The 27668-nt window shown below is 40.0% G+C and overlaps 1 protein-coding gene across 4 annotated transcripts; it reads right to left on the bottom strand.

Annotated features, from left to right (window-relative positions):
* Positions 1-62: 62 nt before the first annotated feature.
* On the bottom strand, positions 63-26864 carry LOC112559934 (protein Gawky-like). 4 transcript variants are annotated; one of them, XM_025231439.1, is made up of 12 exons: positions 25360-26864; positions 24077-24140; positions 21541-21647; positions 20334-20459; positions 17624-19431; positions 14972-15085; positions 13969-14106; positions 12565-12651; positions 12154-12211; positions 10199-11800; positions 9811-9878; positions 63-7805 (listed from the first exon to the last, which is right to left on the bottom strand). In XM_025231439.1, exons 3-12 carry the CDS (start codon positions 21548-21550, stop codon positions 7779-7781), a joined length of 4038 nt encoding a protein of 1345 aa, XP_025087224.1. In that variant the 5' UTR covers positions 21551-21647; positions 24077-24140; positions 25360-26864; the 3' UTR covers positions 63-7778. The 4 variants fall into 4 exon arrangements, with proteins under 4 accessions (XP_025087224.1, XP_025087221.1, XP_025087223.1 ...); XM_025231436.1 differs by having other exon boundaries at positions 63-9362; positions 25360-26862; XM_025231440.1 differs by lacking the exon at positions 63-7805 and adding an exon at positions 9221-9437 and having other exon boundaries at positions 25360-26863.
* Between the last annotated feature and the right edge of the window lie 804 nt (positions 26865-27668).

The raw sequence follows: 27668 nt of genomic DNA, 5'->3' as shown, positions 1-27668 counted from the left end.
AAACCATATGAGTATGGCATGTACACACACACATACTAAAACAAAATACCACAAAACACAACTCAAACTTCAAATTGTTTTAATTACTAAAATTGTCATCAAGGTCAAATACTCTTTTCTGACTGCTTTACTGTACAACTGTAATACAAACGCTTGTTTGTTTTAATTTCAAACTGTGCATAAGCAGTTGGCAAAATACAGCTAATGCTGGGTTTAACAGTCTGCCCTACTGTAAGAGAAAAGCATGTCAGATTATATGCACAAAAGTGTGGAGCATCATCACTTGACCGGATTTTCATGAGGTAAAGGGCTCATGATTCTCATCTACAAAATACCAACCGAAAATCACAAATGGTGTTATAATTACAGATTAATCTCTATATCGGTCATCTACCTTTCAGCTGTAGCTGGATTTGAAGTACTAATGCACAAAGCTGTATTCTCCTAAGAAACAAAGCATCGTCAGGAAAAGCATATTTAATATATATATATTTATATACTGAACTGGAAAATGTGTTGCAATTTTGGGACGAACATAACAGCTGCAGATAACACTTTAATTTTAAAGCTGGACAAAGACTCACAACGGACTGGATTAATCAAGAATGGCCATCAACATATGAAGCACAGAGATTTGAAGCCTTTTTCTTCTCCAAATTTTGAGAGATGCTCACACAGCAAGTTTCTGTGGCGTTCACAAAAGCATGGATTTGAGGGGGTTGAAGAAAAGATGTGTCAGAAAGAAAAATCCAATGAGACCATTGGGGGTTGCGCGGGATGTTCATTTGAAATCCTGAGAAATACATTGTTCAGCATGAGGACATGTCTTCTCTGCCCCCACAAACATCAATATGCAACAACTCTTTGTAATACATTTTTGATTTGTCAGCTTCAAACTTTTTCATTATTTTTACACATATTACTCAAATGCCTTAAGTGCAAGTAACTGTTGACTGGTTGAGAAGTGTCAGGCAAAGATAGAGAAAATATAATTCACATACACATTACTGCCATCACCCATCACCACAATACTTGGCAAACCTGGGGAAGAGAATAATACAAGCAACATTTGTGTTCATTATAAGATGAAACATACATGCACCAGAGGTCAGAAGGGGGGAGTTGTGGTGCAGAACAAGCTTTCAGAGAAGGCTCCTGAATACTGTAACACTCATGCAGCCCACACAAGACAGTTTAAAACTGCAGTAAAACTACCAAGAAAAGAAATCATACACCAATAAGGGAAAAAATTCATATAACAGCAGCTATAATAACTATACTGTATAACATGTACATCAATAATAAATCTCTGTTATCACCAAACAAATTTCTCAAATTTACCTTCCTATATAGAAATGAACACAATTTAAGAATGACTGAATCCTGGCAAAACGGGCTTTGGAATATAAGGCCACCAACAGTCCAGACCTGACTTGGAAGGAAAATGGCTGGGTGATTTATTAGCCACACAAGCCAAGTAGTGGTATCGAGTATATATCCTTTCACTGCTATAACAAAGGCAACCAAGTAGCACGCCAGGGTCAGCCCACTCACAAATAGTACCATTCTTGCATAGTGAAGGGCAATGAAGCAACAATCCATGAGCAAGAGGGTTCAAGCCCATCACCAAAAACTGCATGGGCACTGGTCAGTCATCAAAATCTTGCTGTCCAAAAGAAGCAGTGATGCCTCCTGCAACTTTTCCAACATGTTCTTTCAAAAACTGCAAGTAAAACCCTACACCAATACCCAGTCCACCGAGGCCATGCACATTTTGATTGAATGTAGATGTTGGAGGGCAAATTCAGATGTATTTTGGTGCACGCACAAGGGTATGTGTAAATGGAAAGCTCTATGATTTTTTTGTTAAGACTCAATGGCAAAACCAAAAATGCCTTTTCATGACCAGCAAACCACCAACCACAACCATGGTGAGGCTTGTTTGAAGGAGCAGAAATGAAAAGCTCTGCTTTTTTAAGCTCCAAAGTCAGCATAAAACTGCCAAGGAAAACTGGCCAGCGTCACATATGTTAAACTCAATGCTACCAATGCAGAACCGTGACTGTTAACTCCATACGACCTCAAAGCAAGTTAACCTTGTACTTAGGGTAGGGGTGGGGATGGGGGCAACAAATACTGCAAGGTCAGAGACTGACAGCTGATTTCCCACCAACCTGCACACAACTTGTACACTCATACACACAAAATAATGAACACTAGTCAAATAGAATCCACTCATCTGGTATTAATTTAAAAAGGGGAAAAAGTACCATTTTCATTGTCAAAACACAGCAGCCACTTATACAGCATTGCACTTACCCTCGAACATGAATGTGCTTCAAAGAAGTGTGAGCAGATACAACAGACATCACTGCCAGTGACACTGGTAGGTACCTCCAGCCATTTACAAAAACCAAATGCATTACACTCCATACTAAATATTACCAAGGCTCCAGGATTCACTTGCCTAGCACAATAAATTAAGGCAAGTACTGATGGCACAATTTGAGTTTTCACTCCTGTGACTTGAATGTTTGTTGTCTGGCGTAAGGACAGCACAATAAGCTGGGTTACTCCACTCCAACTTTCTACATATACTTAAGACCAAATTAAGAAAATGCTGGCATTATCTTAATGCTTTGTTTTAATCACATAATTACTATTTTGTTGTATAAATGCCTGGCACAACAGTGCCTCATCCAATTTGTATTTATTGGATGACGGAGGCACTAGCGTCGTGGGCTGCAGCGAACAGCAATATCACAACAGCAAAGCCATTTTACTGGTTTTCTAGCGAGATCATTTGTCACAGAATATTGTGGTTAAAAAAATTAATACAAAACAAGTGGCTAGACAAGTTACTTGCCACATGGGAATCCCTTGTTTAAATTTGCGTAAGTTTAGTTCAATATACAATTTGCTCTGCCAACCCTCCCACCTACCCCAAACCAAAGTTTTATGCATGAACTAATGACAGTTGCTTAAATGTTAGCTCAACACACTTATGCAAAAATTTGATTCATGCGAGATTTAAGTTTCCATAGGCTAAAAAAATACAAGAGTATAATGTGCAAGCCATTTCCTTTATAGCACCAAAAATGGCTTAGGGTGGGAAGAGTGATAAGTGAGGAGGAAAAGAAACACTTGGTTTTTTTTTACTGCTGATACAGAAATGGTGACAATTATTTTACAACTTTATAACCTGATATTTTAAGAGTAACATTTCTTTCTTCACTGTAATGTTCTTCAAAACTGAACTTCCTGTGCAAATCAAACCTTAAAATTTGACTAAATCCCCACCAACCTTTCTTATAGTTTACTTCACTTCAAATGCCCCATGTTAACACAACCTGATTATTTTTAAAATTAACTCTAGATGAAAACTATATAAAAAGCTGCCAGACCCACCAGCAAATAGTGAAGGACTAAGGAAATTTTCACCTAATACAAATGGCTCATGATGGTACAACGGGCAAATAGGAGATTCACCCATCGAAAGTTACAAAAAAGTGTCACTTGTGGCAACTAAAATAACACTTTTATGAAACATTCTACCCCAAGAGCTCTAGTTATACTATTTAATGCTTTCTGAATGTAAAAATAGAGAACTTTCCTCATATATTTAGAAGCCAGATCAACTATTTTGGCCAACTATAGTCAAGACATTTGGGATAAAGCTTTTATTTTTGAATCCATCAATATGTAGCTTTTTCTTTAGTTTTGAACTAAACCTTGATATAGTTTTTTTTTCAAATATATATATCAAGGTTTAGTACAAAACTAAAGAAAAAAGTTCATGTTTTTTTGTTTTTTTTTTGCTGTTTTTTTTTAAAAGCAGAATACTGAAAGTTGGAGCTCATCTCTAATGTAGGATTGCAAGGTTGAGATTAGAGCATTAGGGACCCACCAAGTAATCACTTCACAGACAAATCAGCACAATGCAAGAGAAACAACTGAAATATAACTACTGCACTAGAGATGACTATTAAACACTTTCTGATCCATCTTTTAAGGCCCAAAATATTAAAAAAAAAAAATCCAGGAGTGTAGTCTGGTTGTGTTGAAGCCCATGTGTGACCCTTGAGACGTTTAGCACACCTTGATGGCAAAAAGTGTTGAGAACAGATCAAAGCAGCCACGTCTTTGGGTACAGAGATTAATATTATGTCAGAGAGAATTGCATACCAGGTCACTAAATGCAACATATAATTTTCCCCCACACAAAGCTAGTTCATGTCTACTGGTTTGAGACATGTTAAATGAGCACATTTTGGCTAGAAACCCTAAAATATATGTACAAGACGGTGCTAAACATCAAAACATCAAGTACCATGCTAATAAATAAGTTTGTGACAATGTACTTATTTTATAAATCTAAGAAAATCACATTCCAACTGACCACAGCAACATCAGCATCAGGCAGTGTGCTTGCAACTTTGTCATTGACGTAAAGTAACTGTGGCAGATGGCGTAAAGTTTGAATCTGCTTTGGAAACCACCAACTCCACCACATCATGGCACTGATATTTTCAATTGTGACATTTGATCTAAACATAGGACTGGTTCTCACGACACAAAAACTTTTGGTATGAAGATTTGCATATACAAGTATATATATATATTTTTTATATATACTGAGGGACTAAGTATGCTGTGCTTACGTTGATATCAGCTGATTATATTTGACAATACAGGTACAGCATTCAGCATAGTGCAACAAAGACAATGACGACATAATCTGGCAAATAAGAACTTCATAATATACCATAACAAAGAATGCTGACACGAATGTGAAAAATGGACTTAAGATAATGATTTCAACTAGAAAAACACAATTTTTTAAGGTCATTTTTATGTTGTGATTACAAGCATATCAACTGGCATATGGACTAGCCAAAAAGACATTAAGCCAACTTGTGCAGTGACGATTTGTGGAGGCATGTATAGCAAAAAACTTATTCCGTTAAGGAGGGAGAAGGGAAATACAAGGATGGGGATTTTAACAAGTTGCACACTGTTCCCTCCCCCTCAAAATAAACCAATCACTATATAAATAATCTTGAAGCTAGCAGACAAATTTCTTCAAAGTATTGATCAGACAAACAGCATGACATTATTGCCATTACTCAAAGGTAAATTGAATGTAAAGCAAAGTGACTAATACCAAAACAAGGTCAAAGTTAATATCGCAAAGTTCTTGGTAGAAATCAACAATACTCTGTCAAAAACATTTTGATATACTTCTTTTTGAGGGGAGGGGTTGCATGATTCAACCGTTTACGAGTGAGCACATGTGATTACAAACAATAAAACATGAGAATCTCTTTATCCCTTTACCTCTGACAAGCAGCAAAACATGAAAACATCTCTTTTAAAAAATACAAACAACCCATCATGGCATTGGAATATGAAGTAATGCATTTTTTTATTTTATTTTATTTTTTTTTTTTTTTGGCATAAATGTATCAGTCCTTAGGTCTGGAATGCAACATGTTATGAGCCCCTGAACTGCGTGGTTGCTTTAAGTCTCTCCAACAAAGGGACTAGGATTTGGAATTTGGTCCACTCCCAGTCATTTGCATGTATTCCAATGATACTGCAAAGAGGAGTATGGGACAGTGATATCAACCAACACGACACGGACACCCCTCAAGCTGTGGCTACTCTAAATGACAATGAAGAAGTGCGTGGTCACTCTCTGAGATCGCATAAATACACATACAAAGCAATAAATAATAATGACGAGATGCCCTCTGTATATTTTTTTTAAGTAAAAATTTTTGAAATGGCAAGGAAGAGTTCTTAAACAAGATGTCTACACAGCAAAACACAGTGTCAAAACAGATGACAACCAACACTGGAAAGTCAAATATGTCAACAACCAATTTTTGGAGATAAGAACAGCCCCTAAAATAATAACACTGATATTTGCATTTGGTAAGATTATGGAATTAGTTCAAACAAAATACAGGGCAAAGGATTTTGTCATATCACCAATGTGACAAATATAAATGCAATATCACGCTAACTCCCAGGATGCCAGCAAGAACAGCCAGCAGATAATGTCCGAGCATTGAAATCTATGTGAAGGATATTTCAGATCGGTGAACGTGTATTTCTTTATCAAAGCAAGCAGACTAGACACATCACCTTCAAAATGTCTTCTTAAAGGCCTCAAAAATGTTGACACTTTTTTTTTTTTTCCAAGATGGCTCTTGAGATTTCCCTTTGGTCTTTCTACCTCCCCAACTTTTAAGAGTATTCAACATTGGCTAGGACTTCAGAGATGATGTATGGGCATATAATACCCAATGGGTTCTGCTGGCATATGCTTATTATCAATTCGTTGTGCATGTCATGCTGTGCTATATATGTAGCAGTTTTGTTATTGGGCAAAACATTGCAAAGCTGTTTGACATACATCTCAAAGAAAACATTTACTACAGGAAAATAAAGTTTCACATGCACACACACATGGAAATAAAGACCCCAAAACTTACACCTGCACACAACACAATCACAATTCACTTGAACAATCACATCAAGAGCTACCCCAAACCCAACATTTTAAAAAACCCAATATCATGTTTTCGCATAACAATATTGAAGTTACTCAAATGCAAGCGGCCCATAACAACCTGAACTATTCTGAAACTCATGTCAATATCAACACATAAATATAGTGCAGAACGTCTCTGCTGTATGACGGTAGCACAGCTGAACATGCTGTACATTCGTTTCCTTCAAGTCACTTGAAAACAAAAAGGCAAATGCCCAGTCACCGCCAGCGTAGATGTTGGACATGCTGTCAAAATGAGGCATAGAAGCGATATGTATACATTTCTGTGGAAAAACGCCCGTATCTTTTTAAGGTTTTCTGCTCCCCTCCCTTCCCAAACAAAAAAAAAAAAAGTCTACTGACCAGCCACCCTAAAACTGCACCCTACCCTCTGACTTTTAGAAAATCTCTTTTCCTCAGGAATATCAAGACCAATGGAAGGAAACAGCTGATCAACTTGGAAAACTTCATAATGGCTAGCGCAGCATGTTCAGGCACACCGGACAGTCAGTTCTTTCGTATCAGCATGATGCAAGATCAGAACCCTGACTGATAATACACTAATGTACAAATATTAAGGTCATGTCGCATACAAACTATCACTTGATTATTGATTAAGCTGCCCCAAATTCTGGGATAATCTGTGCTTTGGCAGATTGTGATCTGTGTCTCAGATTGGTCACAATAAAATGCAGGAAATACAAAATACATGAAGAAATCATGGAAGAGTTTCACCCCTCCCCCAATTTTTGTTTTTGAAGCATGTGTATCTAAGATCAACGTTTTTGTCACACAAAACTAGAAACAAATTAAAAAATGGCATGTTAAATTTAATGTGATTAGTTTCACGTTGATAGCAGCACTTAGGAATAGTAAGGGTGCCCTGCCTGGAAGGAAATCACAGAGTGCTTTGTTAGCGCATACAGTTCGTTCACATCTCCAAGTCGATGCAAGCCTCCATCATCGTATCCATGTCATTTGGCCTCAGGCTGTACCAAGCTCAATCATCATCGCTAGCTAAAATGTTCACATTTCACATCTGATGTTGTCAATATTGTTGCTTTTTCTCTCTCCAGTTGTGCTGCCTCAAAATGCATGTATACCAGTATCATGACTTTCAATCACTTGCCTTTGTGTTCTGTCCCTGATGAGAAATGTCACTCCAATTCTGGATAAAGGGGTAGGGGAAAGAGGAGAACTGATGCACAATCACACTGCATTATGATTGGAGGGATGTGTTCATCACCTTTAAACAAAATGGAAATGTTACACAGTTCACACAGTATACAGTCTGCTGCCAGCCATCGGGCACATCACAGCCAGTACCAGATCATGTTTGTTTAAAAAAAAAAAAAAATGCACACATACACACTTAAAAATTTTAACCAAGCAGCTGAAGGTATGGGAGCAAAACTTAGATTTTTTTTTTCTTTTTTTTTTTTTTAAATGGGAAATTGGGGAAATATATCTGATAGGCAGGATGTGGTAGGGAGTCAAATATGATACAGCAGTTCGACTGGCTATTGTCTCCAAGTACACAAATAAAAATGTTTTAACATCCACATAATTGTTATGCATTTATGCTATTGAGTCATTTTAAACACATTTTAAAAACTTTTTTTTCTATGTCAGAATATTTTCATTAAGGGAAAATGGTCAACAGCACTTGAAGCACCTATAACCTGATTTAAACACGCAAGTAACATGCATTTACAGTCATATACATTGAGACTTCTTGTATCACAGGTCTGTTTCCTGCCAGCTGACAAGATTCAAAATATGAAACATGGGTGGGGAGCAGAAAATTAAACAGTTATAATGTCTAAAAAGGAATATGCACTTGTCCGCTCTGTATGACAATGATTATTTTCTTGACATGCAGAATGTTTTTCAAACAGTTAAATGATATTGAATGTTAAGATAAATAACTTGTGTCAAAAGGCTCTCGACCCTTCCTAAGACTAGACCACCTGCACTGAGTAGCTGGTCCCCCACCTGACAAGACAACAGGAATTCTGAAAGACTTTGATACTTCACCAGAAGTATAGAAAAATAAAAAAGTGTGCTCTCCCTTCATTGAAGCAGTGAGCACCACAATTTGCATGCACAATGTTGGCGAGGAGGCAGCTCACAGCTATCACGATGGTCTTTGGAACACATTGAATGGACTACACAGCAATTTCCCAGAATCCCACCTCTATGCATTACTAACCCCAAGATATACAAACGAGATCACATGTACATGGTATAAACTTGTGCTGAAAGGAAGGAAGTAGGACACTGGCAGCCCAAGGAATCAATGTGGGGGTGGTAGTGGGAAGCACTGGAGGGGACTGCAAGTCAGCAAGAGCAGCTACAGAAGTTAGATCAGCTCCCCACCCAAAATATTGCTGAGGACAGGTGCAGTTGAGCCATGATCCCCTCCAGGAATGTCCCAAAGACTGGAGCCCCACATGGTCCCACCACCTGAAATGAGAGGTGGGGCAGAGAGTGGGGGAGCAGAATTCCATGGATCAGCGCTGCTGTGAGGGGAGGTTGCTGTTGCAGGCTGCGACCACCGAGTGGGTGGAGGAACCTGTGTGTCTGTGGACTGCTGGTGTCTGAGGAGCTGGCTGACTTCCTCCTCAGCTAGCTGCTCCACGTGGATGACGGTGTTGCCCAGGGAACAGCCATGCAGCACCCTCTGAGCTTTCCCAGCTGCCTCTTTGGTGGTGTACTGAACAAGGGCTTGGGAGTTGCTGAAGGAGAACCAGAGCAGGGGCCCATGCTGCTGACACAGTGTACGCAGCATCCCAGCGTCAATCTGCACACACAGTCCATGCCCGTTGCTACTGCCCTCTCTCACGTGGGACCAACGCCTCATTTATGGATCCTCATCCTGACAATGGCAATGAAGATTAACAATGGAAACATGGATGATGTGCTAACTGGGATAGTTTGACAACTACTAGGAAAACTCTACCCTTCTGTCCAAGAAGAGGCTAGAGATTTCCAAACGGTCAGCTTTTAGTCAGATCTGCAAATGATAGCTATAATGGCCTCTCAACAGTACTAGTGAATACCTCAAAACAGGATCCTCTCACAGCAATCATGGTCTTATCGTGCAAACTTTCAATACTTCTAACTTCCGATGAAGAGGTAGGGAACTCTGAAATTGCAAGCCAGCTACAGATTCGGCTGTAGCAAGACTTCATAAATGGATCATAAACCAGATCTTCATTAACGGCAACCTAAGCAAATCTGTAACCAACCTGAGGGGTGAGGTTTTTCAGCATCAACCATGGGGAAGACTGGCGGCCATCCCATCCTGAGCTGCCCACTATTGATTCAAACAAAAATTATTAGTCATTAGCTATAATGAAACTAGAACAATCCAAGTTTACAAAGCCTTTATTTTTGGTGTCGGTGGAGGAATACTGGTTGAAATGGACAGTGTTTACAAAGCAGTAATCCCAATAGCCATAGCGTGTTTTAAATGAGGAAGATGCAATAGTCAACTAGCTACGTTTTGTCATTAAGCTTAATTTAACAACAGGTGTTAATATTCCCGTTAACTCCAAACATCCTAAAAAAAGGCCAACATTTTTTCCCCTGTTTATTTCAGTTTCTGTAGTACTCTCACAAGAAACAAAAAATTACCTTGTGTAAATGCGGAGCCTGCAGACCTTGCACCTCCCCAAGAATGTTGACGGTTGTAGAGAGTTGAGTTTGACCACTGGTTTGTGCGACTGTTAGACTGAGATGTCAGACCAGGTGTGGCACGTACAGCAGAATTGGCAGTGCAGGTGTCTACCAGACTGCCCCCCAGCTTGCTCATATCTTTCATATTCCATTCAGAGTCAGTACCAAGAGCTGGGCTGGGTTTATTCGCTGTCAAATTGTATAAGCGTTCTTCTTTCACAACATTGACACTCAGCGAGCGGGAGATGCTGCCGGGGGTAATGTGTGGATCATCTTCAACGCTCTTGCTCAAACCCTGCCAGGGTTTGCCTGGCACAAACTCTGGGATGACATCTGACAGGCCCAGGCTTCCACTGCCACCAATCACAGAAATGCTGGTGTTTGTTGGGGTCAGCTCTTCCCTCTCTCCTTTCACATCAGTGTTGCTTAAACCACCACCTTCCCCCATGTTAGTGCTAGGCCAACTGGTAGAGCCTGTTGTCGTGGCAGCCGAAGACCAAGTTGTGTCGCCGCTAATGTTCAGGCCTGTCAAGTCGCCAAAAGGACCCATCATGGGGGCTGAATGTGAGTGCTGCAGAGGTTTGCTTCCAGGAGCCTTGTTTAGATCGCGCCCTTCTCCATCCCTTTCTGGAGTTGGACGTTTCCACTGAGTCAGGCGTGACTGCATGCTAGCACTAGCATTTTGAGCAATGTTGGCCATGTCGCCATGTAGGGGCATCAAATTGTCGCTGGCTTCGCTCTGCATAGAGGAAGGTGCTGCAGGTGGAGGTATCATGGGTGGCTGCTGCATGGGCTGTGGTGTTGGTGTTGGGGCTGGAGGCTGCTTTAAAAGCATCTGTTGCTGAGCTTGTTGCAACTGCTTCTGCAGACTAACTATTTGTGACTTGTACTGTGCGATCATGCCAGTTACCTGGTCAATTTGAGGACGGGGGATGCTAAGCGTGACTTTGTTTTGCTGCATAAACTGCTGGCGCTGCAAAAGATTCTGCAAAGCATTCTGCAGCTGAAGCAACTGCTGAAGCATGACGAGAATGTTGTGGGGAAGCTGCTGGTTTAAGAGCTGTGGGGAAATGAGACCCGACTGCACAGCCAGGCGCAACTGTTGCAGGATCTGTTGCTGAGCAGCCTGCTGCTGCACCATGGTCTGGGTTGCCCCCGGCAACGTGGACCGCGTCACCACACCCTGGGTAGGACTAAGAGAATTGATGCCTGCTGGCATGCTGCCCTGCTGCTGCAGATGTTTAAGTTTCTGCTGCAGGTTGGTGTTAATACTGCTGGAGTTGTTGGGGGGCATGGGTGGCCCGCCCTTGCTGCGATCATACATGTTGACTGGGCCTGAAATGAATGGCTGGTTGGGCACTTGAGCATTTGGGAATGGAGTATTTTGCATGGGAAAATTAGGCACATGTGGATTGCTTTCTGAACGAGTATCTGATATGTCATCACCAACCAGATTCCCTGCATTATCTGGCAAGAAACCTGGTCTGTTCAATTTTGCACCATTTGGTGGAAATACGTCGTTGTCGAGGTCCTTTTTGTGAATGCCCGAGGTGAGTTCACCTGTTGATAAAATCAAAATAAATCCAAGATCATTCCACACTATAAATGTAAACTCTGTCTCACAAATAACATTTTCTAATGACATGCTGACAGACAGGTTCTGATTCTTTATACATGCCAACTCTGTCAACAGTTTGATGATCAAGCACAGCCTTGCATTCAATTTTTGATTATACTGCACAGTGGGGATAAGAAATGCACTGTTCTAAGATCTATCTATACATATATCTCACACATAATAGAGAAAAGAACAATTTACAATAATGAAAACCATTTTTGAACTACGACTCATTCCCCATTAAGCACTTCTTTTTCTGCAACAAGTCTATAAGATAGCTATAAAGGAAACTCACCAAGGGCACTTTCAAAATTCATGTTATTGTTGATAAGGGCAGTCTGTGCTTCCTCCCTCTGCACGAAAAAAAAAAAAAAAAAAAAAATGCTACAGTATTCATGAAAAATTACCACATATACCTATCATTAGTTATTTACAAACTCTGCCCAGCACAGTTTTATACATGTAAGATGAATTCCACCATCTTCTCTACTCCTGTCCCATTAAAGAAGCTGGTCTAATGTACTAAATCACTGCAGTTTGTAGCTTAGATAATGTCAAACATATCCAAGCACCAAATCCTTGGTACATTTACTCATATTTAACAACCACCCTTCAAAACACTTGAACATTAAATCTTCTGATGTTAGTGAAAAATTTCAATTTTGCTTAAGTGACCTGAAGCACCAACACACTTTAAATGTCTGACCTTGAATCCCATATCGGTAAGCTGCTGGATAAGCTTGCTTCTCATCTGAGGCTGGTTACTTCCTGATGGCAAACGTGGTTGTCCCTGCTGCATAGCACAATCACAAACATCAACATCAGTTTTGCTCATGAAATAATTACAAAGTGAAGTTATCAAAATGATAATACAATAATGCTTATAAATCACCAGTATCTTTGAGCCAATATGATTATTATTTCCCTAACATAAACTAAATACAATTCATTAAAGTAAAAAAAAAACTATGCCTTTTCATTGTGTATACATAAAAAATGTAACAGGAATGAAAGACTGCCCTTGCAAATTTTGCTTGCTTTGGGATTCTTCTGCCTTGATCTAAAAAAATGTCTAAAGTTAACAAACGGGAAAAATCTCTAAAATGATACTTGTAAACAAAATAACGCCAAAATAGCTATATAGAGGAGAAGGTGGTTTTACTGTTCAAATATGTCAGTCATTAAGAAAAACCATAAACAAAAGCATGTAGCCTTTTCTCTCTCTTTTTTGAACATTTTACACTGGTAGGCAAAGAATCTGTGAATACACACATTGCAAATGCCAAGTTAATTTAAAAAAAAAATCACCACTGACCTTGATTACAGATAACTGAACATAATTATTAAAACCATGTAGTGATGGAAACTGAAATCATGCACCTCTAGTTGTTTCCTAAGCTTTTTCTAAACAAACGTTGGACTCTTACATAGCAGTTATGTGAGCTGTATAATAAGACTCCAAAAGAGCAATACTGTATCGCAAATGCTTCTTCTTTTTCAGTGAAAAAATGTTAACAAAATTATGATGTAATTATAAAAGATTTATCCTAAAACCCCTTAGCAATGTTTCCATCCCACATTTCAAGTGTTTATCTCGCTCCGAAAGAAAGTAATGCAACAAGCATGCTGCAAAATATACCTGTACTGGATTTTTCATAATTTAAAGTTTCTGCAGTGAAAAAACAAAACACCCAACACTAATTAAATCCAACCCTCCCCTTCAAACCTTAATTTCATATGATTGCATAACATCTTTCATTAAAATAATTATATATTTGTCATTTATATCATCATAATGTACCTGATTTATGCTCTTTTTCCAACTATTTCCACAATTACAGTTAAGATCAGTATCACAAATGCTTATCAGTTTTTAAGACTTTCTATTGCATAGGCAATGTCCAATCCACGTACTTAAAAGATTGAAATGTATACTGCATTAATAAAGTAGAGAAGTGGTATATCAGGTTTGAACAAAAACACATAAGCACAATGATCTAAGACTGGTCTGAAGTGTGAAAAAAGGAGCGGAGGGGAGTGGGGGCTGATGGAGACAAAACAAAAAGCCCTGATAGCTAGGCCTGGTGCCCAGGGTTGCTGTGATAGATACCTTCACCATCATGCCTCTGCCTGACTTCCAGCTGGGGGCAGAGCTCCAGGAACTACTTTCCTGTGCTACGTCATTCCAATATCCCACCTCCACAGAATCACCCCAGCCATTGCTATGTTCCTCATCTGTCCAGCCCGGCTGAAAGAAGTCAGTTAGCAAGAGCCAAAAGAGGTATAAATTTTTCTGCCATCTTTTAGCTTCCCCAGTTGTGTCACAGCCAAAAAGGATTTTATTTGCAGTTTTTTTCCTGCTGTTCTAATTCGTTTTTTTAATTTTTGTTTTTGGCACAGTGCACAGTATTTGGGATTAGTAGGAACACAACACTGTATCCTTAATGAATTTACACAATGAAAATAAAGCTGTTTACACACGGAAGCAACTCTGAACTTTTAAAGACATTTAAAATGCTACATGTTTCTCATCCAAGATGATGCATCTGTTAACTTTGATACCCTATATTTTAAAAATGTTGTGCAGCCTTTAAAATCAGGTAGTGAAGTACATGCTCATCATCTGTCATGTATTAAACATCTTTTGGGTGGCTTGCACAAAGACAATTCCTAGTTCCTACTCCAGCTAGAACTAACAAAAATGCATATTCAAAAATAAGGATTCAACAAAATTACTGAAGACACACAGGAACAACAATCTAGTAAAGATTTCAAGGCAAGACAATCTCAAAATTTATAAGCAAACAGAAAGAAATGAAATTTCACAATGGATGACCACAAACACTGTGCGACTGTTTCTCAAATGCACTAATGAACTAACTGATTAGTGTCAAAAATTACTTTTGCTAACCAGAGAAAAAAAATGTACCAGTCCCACACCAGAGAAAAAGGCCAATGTAAGCACATCCCTCAAAATCAGGACTGGACAAATGAGGTGCCTGAACAGGTAGCCATCATTTGAAAACTGTCAGCAAAAAAGGCCACTAGATCCTGTATTACAAAGTTCGAGGATATGTTTCTTGAATATGTTGGAAGGCAACATGCAGACTTACCTTACGGTTCAAATTCCAAGTATCTGGTGATTCTCCCCAAGAAGTAGATTTTGGACGAGCTCCAACAGCAGGATTCCACAAGGAACTTGGTTCTCCCCAACCCCCAGCTCGAGCCTGAAATTCATTAGTGTCCTCTTTAGTACAGTTTATTACAATCACTCAGCGTCAAGTCTTAATACAAACTATTTCTGAAACCGGTAAAAAGTACATACTGATCAAAACTTGTACAAATAGCAATCAAAACTGTATATTAAATACCTTGGAATAAAATGTATCATGCACTACCAAATACATGTCCACAAAAAAATCTCCCTACCTATACTTGTGCACTATACTCCATCCACACTTCAGTTCCATCAATATACACTATACACCACATACATTTCAGTTCCAACACTAATTGCACGCATAACAACCACACATACAAGTGTGCACAGACGTGTTCACATACCTGCACTATACACACAGTATACAAAGTCCAGGAGACACATTTAACATCACACAGTAAAAGTGAACCACAATGTCCCTCCCAAACTTTTTCAGCAGGCATAGGAAGAGGGTATTTGAAATGGTGGTTCCCAGGTACCTGAAGTGGTCTACCTGCTTTATAGCCTTGACATTAATGACAGCAGGTTCCAAAAGGGCTTTTCCTCCTATAGAAGTCAGCCATCCTTTCCTTAGTCTTAGAGAAAATTAACCGATGAGCATTATCCCTGTACCCCTCTACCTGCTGATTTATGTAGATTCATCGTTCCTCATCTTCATGATAAGACCATCAACCATGGTGCCATTGGCAAACTTCTCCACCTGAATGGATTTGTGAGAGGAGACAGCCACTCAAGAGGGCACTTGAGGGAGGATGAAAACCTAGGGATGCATCTGTACTGAGAACCAAGATATTGGACAAGGCTCTCTTTGGTGGAACTACAGGAAAAGGTCAAAGACCAAACAGCAGACAGAGACCAAAAACTTATAAAAGCTTCTGAAGAATGGTACTACTGTAAGTGGAGCTATTGCCCTTACATGTGCAGAAGCCAGAAGATAAAGAGGAGAGCCATAGACAGCATCAGCAACTGACAGACCTGGCAGGCAAAATGATGAGAAATGAAAATGGTGCAGTGCCTCAGTGTGGGAGCAGGCATGCAATCAACCAAGACATACAGCTTCCTGTTTAGTTGCCCGAATAAGCTGCACTGCAACTTATTAACAATTGAAAGAATTGTGTGTGTGTGTGGGGGGGTGGATGCAAAATGTTACAAATGTTTGCAATTCTTTATAGCAGGTTGGGAACAGGGAAAGTCTGGCCTATACAAGGCCTGCAAATCATTTGGTGTGGCCTGGCCAAGGCAACCACAGACAGGACTGAATAACTCTAGGAATTTTTTAATATAAATGAAGTGAATATTAATGTAAATTTTAAGTGACAAGCAAGGAACATGCATCATGGGATAAACAAACCACATAAGAATATATCACATGACAGACACCTATGTTTCTTGTCAGATGCCTGCCTGAATTGTGGTGACTCGGAGGAATGTGAGTACCAGGCAGGCAGGGGAGTGTACATGTTGCTGAAATACAACTTGATCAAATATAGCAGGCTAATTTTTTATTTTAAGTTGATTATTTTGTATGTCCAGCAAATAATGTTGTAAAATATCCAAATGACCCTTAGCAGAAAAAAGTTCCCTGTCCCTGCTTTTTTGGCAGCCATTTAAGGCAGATTTAGGAAAAAAAAGGTCTTTTTTTTTTTTGGTTTAGGGGACAGGGAGTTTGAATAGGGTAAAGGAGGACATCGAGAGAGATCATACATTCGACACATCATAGGTTCATCAATGGTGTTGCAAAGATCGCAAGTTCTACACTTGAATTAAGATTGTCATGAAAAAATTTTGGAAATTAAGCTTTTTAAGTATTTGAGTAGCAGCAAACTCATGAAAAAGTGTTCACCTTAATAAAGAAAACCTGTATGCGACTATAAACCATCACTATATCACATCCTGCTAACTTTGACAACTTTTCAGTGATATAGCAAGGGCCAATATTCCAATCAACACATAGCCAAGATCAAAATGAACACTACAAACTAGCCTGAAAAATAGAAGTCAACATGCCTTTAGTGTTAGTATGTGATTTACTCTTCATTTCATTAATTACACGAAAAAGGTTTCTTTCTGCAAATCCAAATTACAACAAAGCCAGCTGCTGCCACTTAAAAAAAAAAAAAAAAGTTTCCCACAAATGAACGAAACAAATTTTCAATCCTGTTAAAAATTACAGGGATATTTCCTGCAGCAACAGGTCATTTTCCCACACAAAACATATCTGTCAACACCTGCAAAAATCTACAAATTTCAAAAGGGGTAAAGGAGCAAAGTGGGGCTCCCATGGAACTTTTCTGTCATGATAGGTGATGAAAATCTCATAAATCTAGAGTGAAGGTGGAACCTTTTAATGATCAAAAGCTAGTCAAAATAGGCATAAAATAGTTCAACCAAGAGTAACTGTAATTATTATTCATAATGTTCAGACACTGAATATACTATTGTTTCAATTTTCAAATCCAGAGGATACTAACAATTTCACAGTGAACACAGCTTTCAAAATTATGATCCAAGGATTTAGGAAACTGACCCTAAAAGTGTCCCTTACCTGCTCTTGAGCATTGGCAGCCCAAATGCTTGTGCCATCATCCACCTTCTGAGCACCAGATCCAGATGGATCACCCCATCCACCATTACCAGGTCTCATCATACCCTGTGGCTTGTTCCAGGGCTCTTCTGGTTTGGGGCGTATCATGGCAGGAGGTGGATTCCAGCTCTGAGGTTTGGCATTGGGGTCATTCCAGTACATGGAACTGTCTGTCACACCCATCCCACTGGTACCTATGGTGGGGGCATTGGGCACTGGATTGATGCCACTGTTTAGACTCATACCACCACTGCCACCTGTGCCACCGCCGCCACCACCACCACCACCACCACCACCACCGCCGCCGCCGCCACCACCACCACCTGAGGATATAATGCGCCGAGATGCAGTGGATGGATCTTCCCACGTGCCAACATCATTATCAGAACTTCCCCACGTCAAGCCTGAGCTACGGCCATTTGAAGGTTCACCCCATGATCCAGTTTCTGTCTTGGAACCCCACAATTTACTAGACTGGTTTTCTCCGCCCCATGTACCAATGGATTTATCAGAAACACTGCCACTGCCTGCTCCAACCCAGTTGTTGCTATCTATATTTGGCTTGGGCATCATATTCCAATTGCTGGGATCTTTCTCACCAAAGACAGCATTTCCACCACCAGCAGCAGCACCGCCTCCCCATCCTTGGGCCTGTGGCTCACGAACAGCTTCCCATATGGCAGTACCATTATTGTTATTCCAGACATTTGAAGCTCCAGCATTACTGGTATCCACCTGAACTTTACGACTAGCCTTAGGTGAATTTTCAATGTCCCAACTGGTATCCTGACGCACAGGACGAGTACCCCAACCTTCATGCGTGTCAATCGCACGTCGAATTTCTTCGTCTCTGGCACTTAAAGCCGGCCCGATTCCAGTTTCACCCAAATGAGATTTAAGGCCCTTCTGGGTGGCCTGTGCAAAGGATTCTGCAGCACTCACAACACCTGCACCCTGAACCTTTGATGGGTCTAAGCTGCTGTTCCATGGAACTTTGGCTGCATTCCATTCCGGTGGAGGGGCAGTTTTATCAATACTGAGGTTAGCAAGCCCTGCTGCAAGGTCCATTTTTCCAGCTTCAGCCAGTGCAGCCATAGCCTGGTGTCCTTCCAAGTCTGCCGCAGCCATGGTTGCTCCTTGCTCCTTGCTAGCACTACCATTGCTGCTGATAATTGAAGATGGGGTACTCCAGCTGGAATCTGAGGTGGGTGGGAAACTGAACATCTTGCTAGTCTGCCATGGCATCTGCTTGCTTCCAAATGGACCAGACTGGCTGCTAAGAGCTGAGGGTCCACTCTGCTGTGATCCTGCTGTTGCCTGCAGGTTTCCAGATATAACGCCTGTCTGTGTAGTCTGAGCAGAGTTGGGAGGCACAGAAGAGCCATTCTGGCTCATAGCAGATACTCCCCATCCACCAGCAGAAGCAGAGCTGTCAGAACTGTGATTATCCCCACCCATGGAGCTAGCACCAATCTGCATATTGTGTCCTTGGCCTGCAGACAGACTGGTAGAGCCCCAGCCTGGATTGAGTGTCGAAGCAGATGAGCTGGTGGGTGTGGTCATTCCCCACAAGTTTGTCTCCAGTCCACCCGATGTGGATGGGTTAGCTCCCCACGAAATGGATGCACTCATGTTTGTCATGGCACTTGAGACCTGATTGTTCTCTAAATTCTGATCAGCGTTGTTTGAGCTAGAAGCTGTGATCAATGATCCTGTTGTCTGGTTGCTTCGGGAATCTGAGGCATCCTCAGATGACCAAGCTGATCTATCTGCAGAACAAACACATTGATGATTATCAAAATGAATCACAAATTATATTTTACGTTTTTTGTCCATCAGCATAAATGCCTGGGATACTAGGCACACAGACCCTGCATTGCATGCTGTATATATGTACTAACACATTAGAGGCCAACATCGCACTTAACTCATTTTCCAAGTGGTAAGTACTTACAACACTTGTTCCAACACATGACCACATACAATTAGTACAGATTGAAACTGATGACTGCACTTAATATTAATTATCTTGTTTTTTACTTTGTTTTCTTCCAGACAAACGTTTTGTAAGGTCCTCTTTGTGACATCAAACTTGCCTCCTATTCCATTATAAAAAAATTTAAGAATCACAGTAATCCTTTCTGCGCTACGTCACATGCCATTACTACAGTTATATGTGTGATTATTTTATGTTTCATGATGCAAGGTGAAGGGGGGATGAATTTGTTTTACACTGAACCAGCAGCTAAGGCAACGCAAGTGATGCCTATATGCAGAACCAATCATCACCATCATTCATCCCACATGCTGTTAACACTACTGGCCATGATCTTGTACCAGCCTAAGGTCATTAACTGCATCTACTGTTGCTGGGAATGTATATGCGTGAGAGAAATTATTTCAACGTGTCTGTGTATGTATCTCTATACATTGCTAGTAAAAGCACCATTCGGAATTGCCCTTGTGGATTAATAAACTTATATTGTATTCCCCTCAATCAACTACAGCCACAGGTTTCTTGTAGTCACTGTTTGTCAGAATATATACCTCAGAACTATTTCAGTGCATCATTGACTGAATGTTCAAGTGATAATCATCACCAAAAGAGAATAACATTTATAGTAGAAAAAAAAAGGCTAATACTCTCAAATCCTGATGAAAAAGTACTCACTATTAGCACTGGTCCAACTGCTGCCAGAGTCTGATGGTCCCTGGTTCCAGCCGTTGTCTTCCTGACCCTTGCTCTGGCCCCAGCCCGACCCAGTTGCCCACTGGTTTGTGCCGTCAAATTTGCTTACTGTAATTCAAAAACACAAAGTACACAGTGTACACATTTAAATTTTGGCATGGTCCTCTTCTATATCAAAGTTCTTTAAAAATGTTTAAAGAAATGAACACGTTAATTACAGCACTCCTCTACCAAGTCAAAACCAAACTGCAGAATCACCTTATCAAACGACCTTACCAAATCTTTACATCTACACTACTGAGTATTTCTGTGCATTTAATGAAAAATAAGATTTAAGCTACTGTACATACAAGTTTCTGCTTTCCATTCTCTTTCTTTGTTTCAAGCTTTAAAAAGGTTTAGCACAGGTTGGTTTAAGCGGCGGACACACGAGAAGCCAAAAGCACGAAACTTTTCCGAAGCAACCCTGCTTTTCCTGCTTGCCGTGTGACCAACACTGCAAGCTATCCCCAAAGCGGCTTCGCAAGCCTGCTTCGCGCTTTAGAACCTGTTCTACTTTTCCACGCGTTTCCACATGGCTGTGAAAGCAACAGGGCCTCTGGCGAGCCTCAGCAAGGACCAGACTGTTCATTTGATCGAATTAATTAACTCCCATAGCGAGCTATGGGACTCGAGACGGCCTAAATATAGGCACAAACATTTCAGACCGAAACAGCGTTTGTGTGTGTGACCAGCGGCCCCCCTCAAGCCGGATTATCAAGCAGCCCGCAAGCGGGCTCGGAAAAGCGCTGCTTCGAAAGCCAAGCTTGCGAAGCCGCTTTTGGCTTCTCGTGTGTCCGCACCTTTAGCAACCTGTATATTCAGCCTTTCTCTACAATTGGTCATGGAAGTTATGCAAGAATACCTCAAAATAAACAGAAATGTTTGGTCAACATAACGTAAGCAGAAATGAGTGTGGAAGAGAAAGCAAACAAATCATTAGACTTTTAAGCATGAACCAACTCTGCAATAAAAAAAAAAACAAAAAAAACAAAACATAACTACTACTTTCCTGTTCTTCTTAGATATTACTTTAATTGTGGAGACTGATGTCTGAATACTATTTTTAAAGTTGCTTTGAAATTTCCGGGGGTGCGAGTACCTGCATTTGTTCACTATGATATTGTGCTCACAAAGTTTATCAGTTTACCTTGCTGCATTGTTTTCAACAAGCTGTGCGAAAAAAAATGCAGGGAAAGCTGACTGATGTTCCTTTAACCAAAGTGGAATCCCTGAATATCATCAAATCTTTTTTTTCTGAAAAATAGAATGCAGATAGTCTGCAGGCGATGCTGTTGCCTCATATGAATATGCCCAGCTTTTAGCACACTTTCTGTTTTTAAATTAATAAAACAAAATACCATAATCAGATTAAAAGAAAACTGCTAACAAGATGTTATGCTATGACAATGTTTTTGTTTCTAGCTTATATGCCTAAAGAGCCTTATTGGCTTTCTCCTATAAACACGAATGGATTTACAAAATATTTACAAGACTGATGGCTATTTGCAGTATTATTTCTTAAACAGCTTTGTATAAAAATACAAAAATAACACGAAAAAGTAACAAATTCTCATTCACTATGATCACTTTAATCAGTTTTACTTTCACCTTTAACATAGCTTAATCATGAATTACAATTCTTAATCTAAATCAGTTGCAATAATAATGTATAAAGGGGATTAGTTAACAGATTCTCACATAAAATTTAATGTACCCTCCAACCTTGTTTTGTAGTATGTTTACGAAAGAATAAAACAAGACAGGCTCATTTTGTCAAAACAGTGAACAATGGCCCTACTATTACCCTTAGCAAATAGAAATTGTGTACATTAGAAACACTACAGATTTTAAAACAAATAGGAAATGTGTGCTGTTTAAAGTTAGAAACTAGTTTTGAACGACAGACAACTCTGTAGTGTCGGCTTTTGGGAAAATCAGTTTAGGAAATTCTTCCAAACGTATCAGATAAAACGCTAATGGATGTGTTACTGCTGAAAACTATTTTAGCTTCCTGCATTTAAATGTATGATGCCCTGAACAAGACAAAAAAGCAACCCACAAAAAAAAAAAGTTTAACTCCATACAACTCCGACATTCCCTTTGAAAATGTGCAATATTTTGAGTATTACCGTCACCACTAAAATGTGACCAAAAAGGTAATTAACTGAAAAATGAAAAAAATTACTTCAAATAAAACAGCCACCAAAATCATGCATAAACAAAACAAATTAAAAATAAGCCACTGAGTTTCTTTGCCTTCAGCATGTTTAATTCCTGTTCATATCTTAGATATTGCCGATTACATGATGCATCAAGCAGCTATGAGGTATATTTTCCAAGCATTGCACTTGTGAAATTCTTCATACTTTTGTTTACTATACCTTTCTTTTACCAATGTTAAATATGGGTTTATCAACCACAAAATGCTGTGGATAGCAACAATGCAAGCCTTAATAGTATACCTAGTAATTCGAAAGCACAAGCTTCTGAAAAAGGGGAAACAACTCTGATAACAAATTATCTCTAAAATAATGAGTTGGCCATTTCTCACAAGTAACTTAAATCCTCTTCCCCCTACACCCATCATGCTTGCTTTTAACTACATGCATTATGACTGATTTAATTTAATGTCTATTTACATTTTAATCAGCTTCTGCTCACAAACAATCAAGAGGGCTAGAAATTGCTATGAACCAAAAACTTGCTAAATGTAGGCAATTAGAAATATCTTGCTACAGAACTTGTATTCCCATCATCCGCTGTCTACTGTTTTGTCCAATCCTGCTGCTTGTGGTCATCTGGTGTGTTATGGCCATGCACCATCTGCCACCACCTGTGATGTTCTAAGACATGGTTGTACCCAGCTACTCTGTCCGACCTCAAACTTGATTTTTGCTATAGGTTGTTTTTTATAGTCCATCCATTATTAAGCAAAAATTGCCTTTTCTAACCCTATTTTGTGATAAGCACAATAGCAACAACTGATAACACCCCCTCTGCCACTAATATAAAGCTTATTATCTGTCAAGTGCACAAACACTTATTTTTTGGGGGTGGGGTACGAACTGTAGCATGAACACTCTGTACTGCAATTGTATTCATGTAAAAAGTTATCTACTTAACAATGATCATCACCTTGGCTCTCACAAGACCTCTTTACCAATAGTGACATGCTAGTAAAGTCTGTCAAGGATATGCAAAATATATTCACCACCCATATATTTTTACACAAGAACATTAAACCAAATATTCTCTTTTGAGAATGCTGTAAGTTCAGTTTGACTTTGACCCAAAACCTAACATCAAATTCTGCTTCAAATAATTTAGTAAACCTGGTTATATATCTATTTCATTGAAATCAGCATTGATGTTACTATGCACCTGAATGCATAAGAAAATGCATAAAAAGCCTTGCTTACTTAAATATGAACATAAAAGATCATTAAATGGATGTAATTATAACAGACATCTGAAAACAATGCCTTGGTAAAAAAAACAACTAATCCCCATAGAAATGAGAAGCTTTGCTTAATCCAGACATAATTTAGTTTTTTATTCCTGAAAATATTGACAAAATAAAGTCGGGATATTAGCACATTATGTTACTATACTATTAATCAAGATACAACATAAGAAATGCACATTTTTTGCATCTAATCATCACTTGTCATAAAACTGCTTACCTTTTCACTGTAAGAAGTGACTACGCTGTGATAGATGCTGTGTTGAAAGATCTTTGGATATCAGCTGCAAAAAAACCCAAATAAAAAAAGTAAACATTTTTAAAAGCACCCTGAATAGACAAAACCAGTGGATACTTGTGCAAAATACCTGCCTTAACAGTTTCACACCAACAAGTTTTTTTCATGGCAGAACTGATGCGTCTACAATATGTTTAACCTAGAGTAGTACCAACTTGTATGCTCTTCTTTACATATCCCAAAACCTGGATATCTAAGCCTGTAGTGACTTCAGATAAGCGAAAAAGAAATTTCACTCAGGATACAGTTGGAAGATCTCCATCCTGAGGGATATCCAAACCCCTTTACCCAAATCTCTAAATCAACAACGGAAATGTTTCAACCAATACAAGTACAAACTTTACACCACAGCAATGGCAACGACATCTGCAACCCACTCCATGACAGCCGATTTTCCCCTCCCCTTTTTGTCATATATTTACCAATCACATCATTTAGTGTCGCCTATTTAGGACTCGTCGGGGTTTCTTTTTAGTAAGTGCGAACTTTAACTGCTTAAGAGCAATGAGGTTCAGTATAAGAACAATGACAAGTTAATCAAGGGTCATTCCACAACCACTGGTAGGGATCTCATTTACCATGGAGAACCCTCACATTAATATTTTCTGAGCAGTCTATGCTATTCAATTCCGATGCATAGGACAGCGGTTTTATTTGACTAATACCCATAAAGTCTAAAGACAGAAACGTTCAAAAGATGCATCGACCTAGCTTATATGACCCAGACACCGCCCTTGGACAGATTTCCGCAAACAACCGCAAGGCGACCATCTTGAATTTTCAATAAGTTTCTTGATCCAAAATGGCTGACAAGCAGAAAATGGCGTCTGTCCCCAAGTACAAAATCTGCTTTCTTTAAAACTAATCTCTTTAAACAAATAAATTAATAACTCTCACATTTACAGTCATCGAGTAAATACTTTTACGCAAAATGTTAATAATTAGAAGCAATGGTAATGCGGTCTAAAGCAAATACTGCCCCAAATAGAACAAGGTGTCACAAGTATACTAAAAAAAAAAAATTGAGGTCAACCAAGCCAAAGTGAATGTCGCACAAGCTATGACTAGTAATATTATGCTTGCAGTCTAATAAGCAAATTGTAATCTTAAAAACAAACGCTTTCGTTTCCTTCTTTTTTTTTTTTTTGGAGGGGGGGGGGGCATCAGAACAAAGGTATTAACCTTTCCAAGCAAGCCAAACTTACCTTCGTGAGGTTTCTACCCTGGAAAGATTGCACATTTATCACAGAATCTGCTTGAGGAATACACGTCGGAGTTCATTCAAAATATATTATCTACATAGCACCGGTTAAGAGACATCGTTATTGCCGAAATATACAAACTGTGCCAGCAATGAGCTGAGCTAACAGGCCCTGAAAACGGCCGAGTTAGCCATCAGTCTCTTCGCAGCGACTGGCTTCTCTGTTAAATGCCGGGCAAGTGCGCATGCTCACTAGTCACGTGGTCTTCATGCTAAGTGCCCTGCAGCTAGCCGAGCCTGTTGTGCATGCGCTGGGCGTCTGCACACAAGGCAAGCAGACCTTCCAACAACACTGCAGTTTTCATTGTGCTTAGTGAGTGTGGCTGCCCCTTAACTGCAACGTGTATAACTGATTGATAAAAAGCTACACAGTTGCTGGGCTCACACTAACAAATGTTTAAGGTTTGCCGATGTAATAACTTGTAGTCAGGCCATTTCAGTTTTGCTCCTAGATGTACTGGTGTGTACACACACAGGTTGTGTCTTGCTGTCCCTCCCGCTCCGTGTGCTGTTAAATGTCTGCGTTAGTCCAAATGAGACCCACCTGATTATTTGGATGCAACACAAAAATAACACAATAACATGCTTAACGTTTCTTGTTCCTCGACAGCAAAGATTCAACTCAAGGGCCTTGACCTAACTTTTTTTTTTTTCTCAGTTTTCAGTTGCGAGGACGTTCTGGCGACAAGTGTTACAAATGTTCCCAGCAGCTTGAAAAAAATGATACATACAGACGACTTTTGTAGGTCTGTTGCTTTTTTTTTCCTCGAGCACTCTTTTGATAAATTATAACCCAGCTGCACCAGCTGCGTTTGACATTGAAATGTCAGTACCTCGGTCCTGTAAACACACGTATTCTATTAAAATGCCAAGTATATATATAGGCATGTGGCGTACATGTGCAAGCTCAGGTGACTGAAGTAAGAGATGCACTGACTTTCGTTCATGTTTTCGTGAGATTCGGATTTTAGTGATCCTGACATCCTGGTGACAAACACGAGATGTCGAGATAGGATAATAACTGGTCGATAAGATCAGCGTCCTCACATTTATACAAGAAATTTTAAAGTATTACTGGATATCCACACCGTTCACTTATCAGTTTAATCCTCTGTTCAATGTTTAATCATTATGCCGAGATGCAAAACACAGCAAGAGTAGTTATGGTGAGATCCTTCAGTTAACTTTGGCGTCATAATAATATACATCTAGTCACACAACTTCAAAGCATGAGATATGATATGAATCTTTTTGTGCCTTCGACGTTATCACCATAAATATTTTTCACAGTTTTGCGTACGTGAGGCAGATCGACTGGTGTGTGGTAGGCAGCAGGTTCACAGTTTCACAAGACGACGAAGCCTGAGTGGCAGTAGTAGCCTTCTTTCGCACGTTGTGTAACTGGCACTAAAGCACACAGGCTTCTGAACTATCCGCCCTCTCGCAGCAGCAGCAGCACATTCTACTGCGCATGTCAGCCCGTTGCACGCTGGTGGCGGTGTCTGCCGCAACGTCACCCTCATTCCGCCCACCTCTACCCCAACCCCCCATCCCCAGTCCTTACTGGCGGGTGCGCTCGGGAGTTCTTGTAGCTGCTAACGATTTTTGTTGACGGGCACCGCCCTTGCATCTCTTTGTCTCTACACCCTACCGAATTTATGGGGAAATGTACGGAAAGACGGCAGGGGCACTCATACAACCTATACCCGAGGGCAGTAAGAGGTGGGGCACAGGTGAGAGCGGGCTCTGGGCAGGAGGGACAGCGTGTTGCTTAACGTCATTACGTCTTTACGCCATGCTTAGCTAGCGCCCGACCATCGCCCCGCCGGTCGTACCGCCCTGTTGCCAGGAGACGGCCACCGCGGCGGTGCGACTTCTCAAGCTAAATTCGCGTTTTGGTGGATGTCTTATCACCCGTTCTTTACAGCCATGGGAGGATTTATCACACCTCGCAGCTTCCCGGTGTTTAGCAACGATAGTGTATTTATGCTGTCACGGTAGCTGACTATAGCTAACCGTCATGTGGCGCTGTACTCGCTGGGCTAATCGCGCTGTACCGCGATCGCTGAGTCGCGATACAGTTGTTTTCCGATAGCGTTAGTTCCTCATGCTCTGACCTGTACTGCGTTTCGAAAGCTTGCAACGCTGAGCTATCTGTACTGTCTAAGGTCAACACTGTCATGTGAAAAGAATATATCTTCTATAACACGTGAAACTTCGGGGTTTTATTTTAAAGACTGCAGCTAGGTTGAC

This window comes from Pomacea canaliculata, linkage group LG3 (assembly GCF_003073045.1).
Source record: "Pomacea canaliculata isolate SZHN2017 linkage group LG3, ASM307304v1, whole genome shotgun sequence".
NCBI classification, from domain to species: Eukaryota; Metazoa; Mollusca; class Gastropoda; order Architaenioglossa; family Ampullariidae; genus Pomacea; species Pomacea canaliculata.
This window is presented reverse-complemented; position numbering and strand designations above follow the sequence as displayed.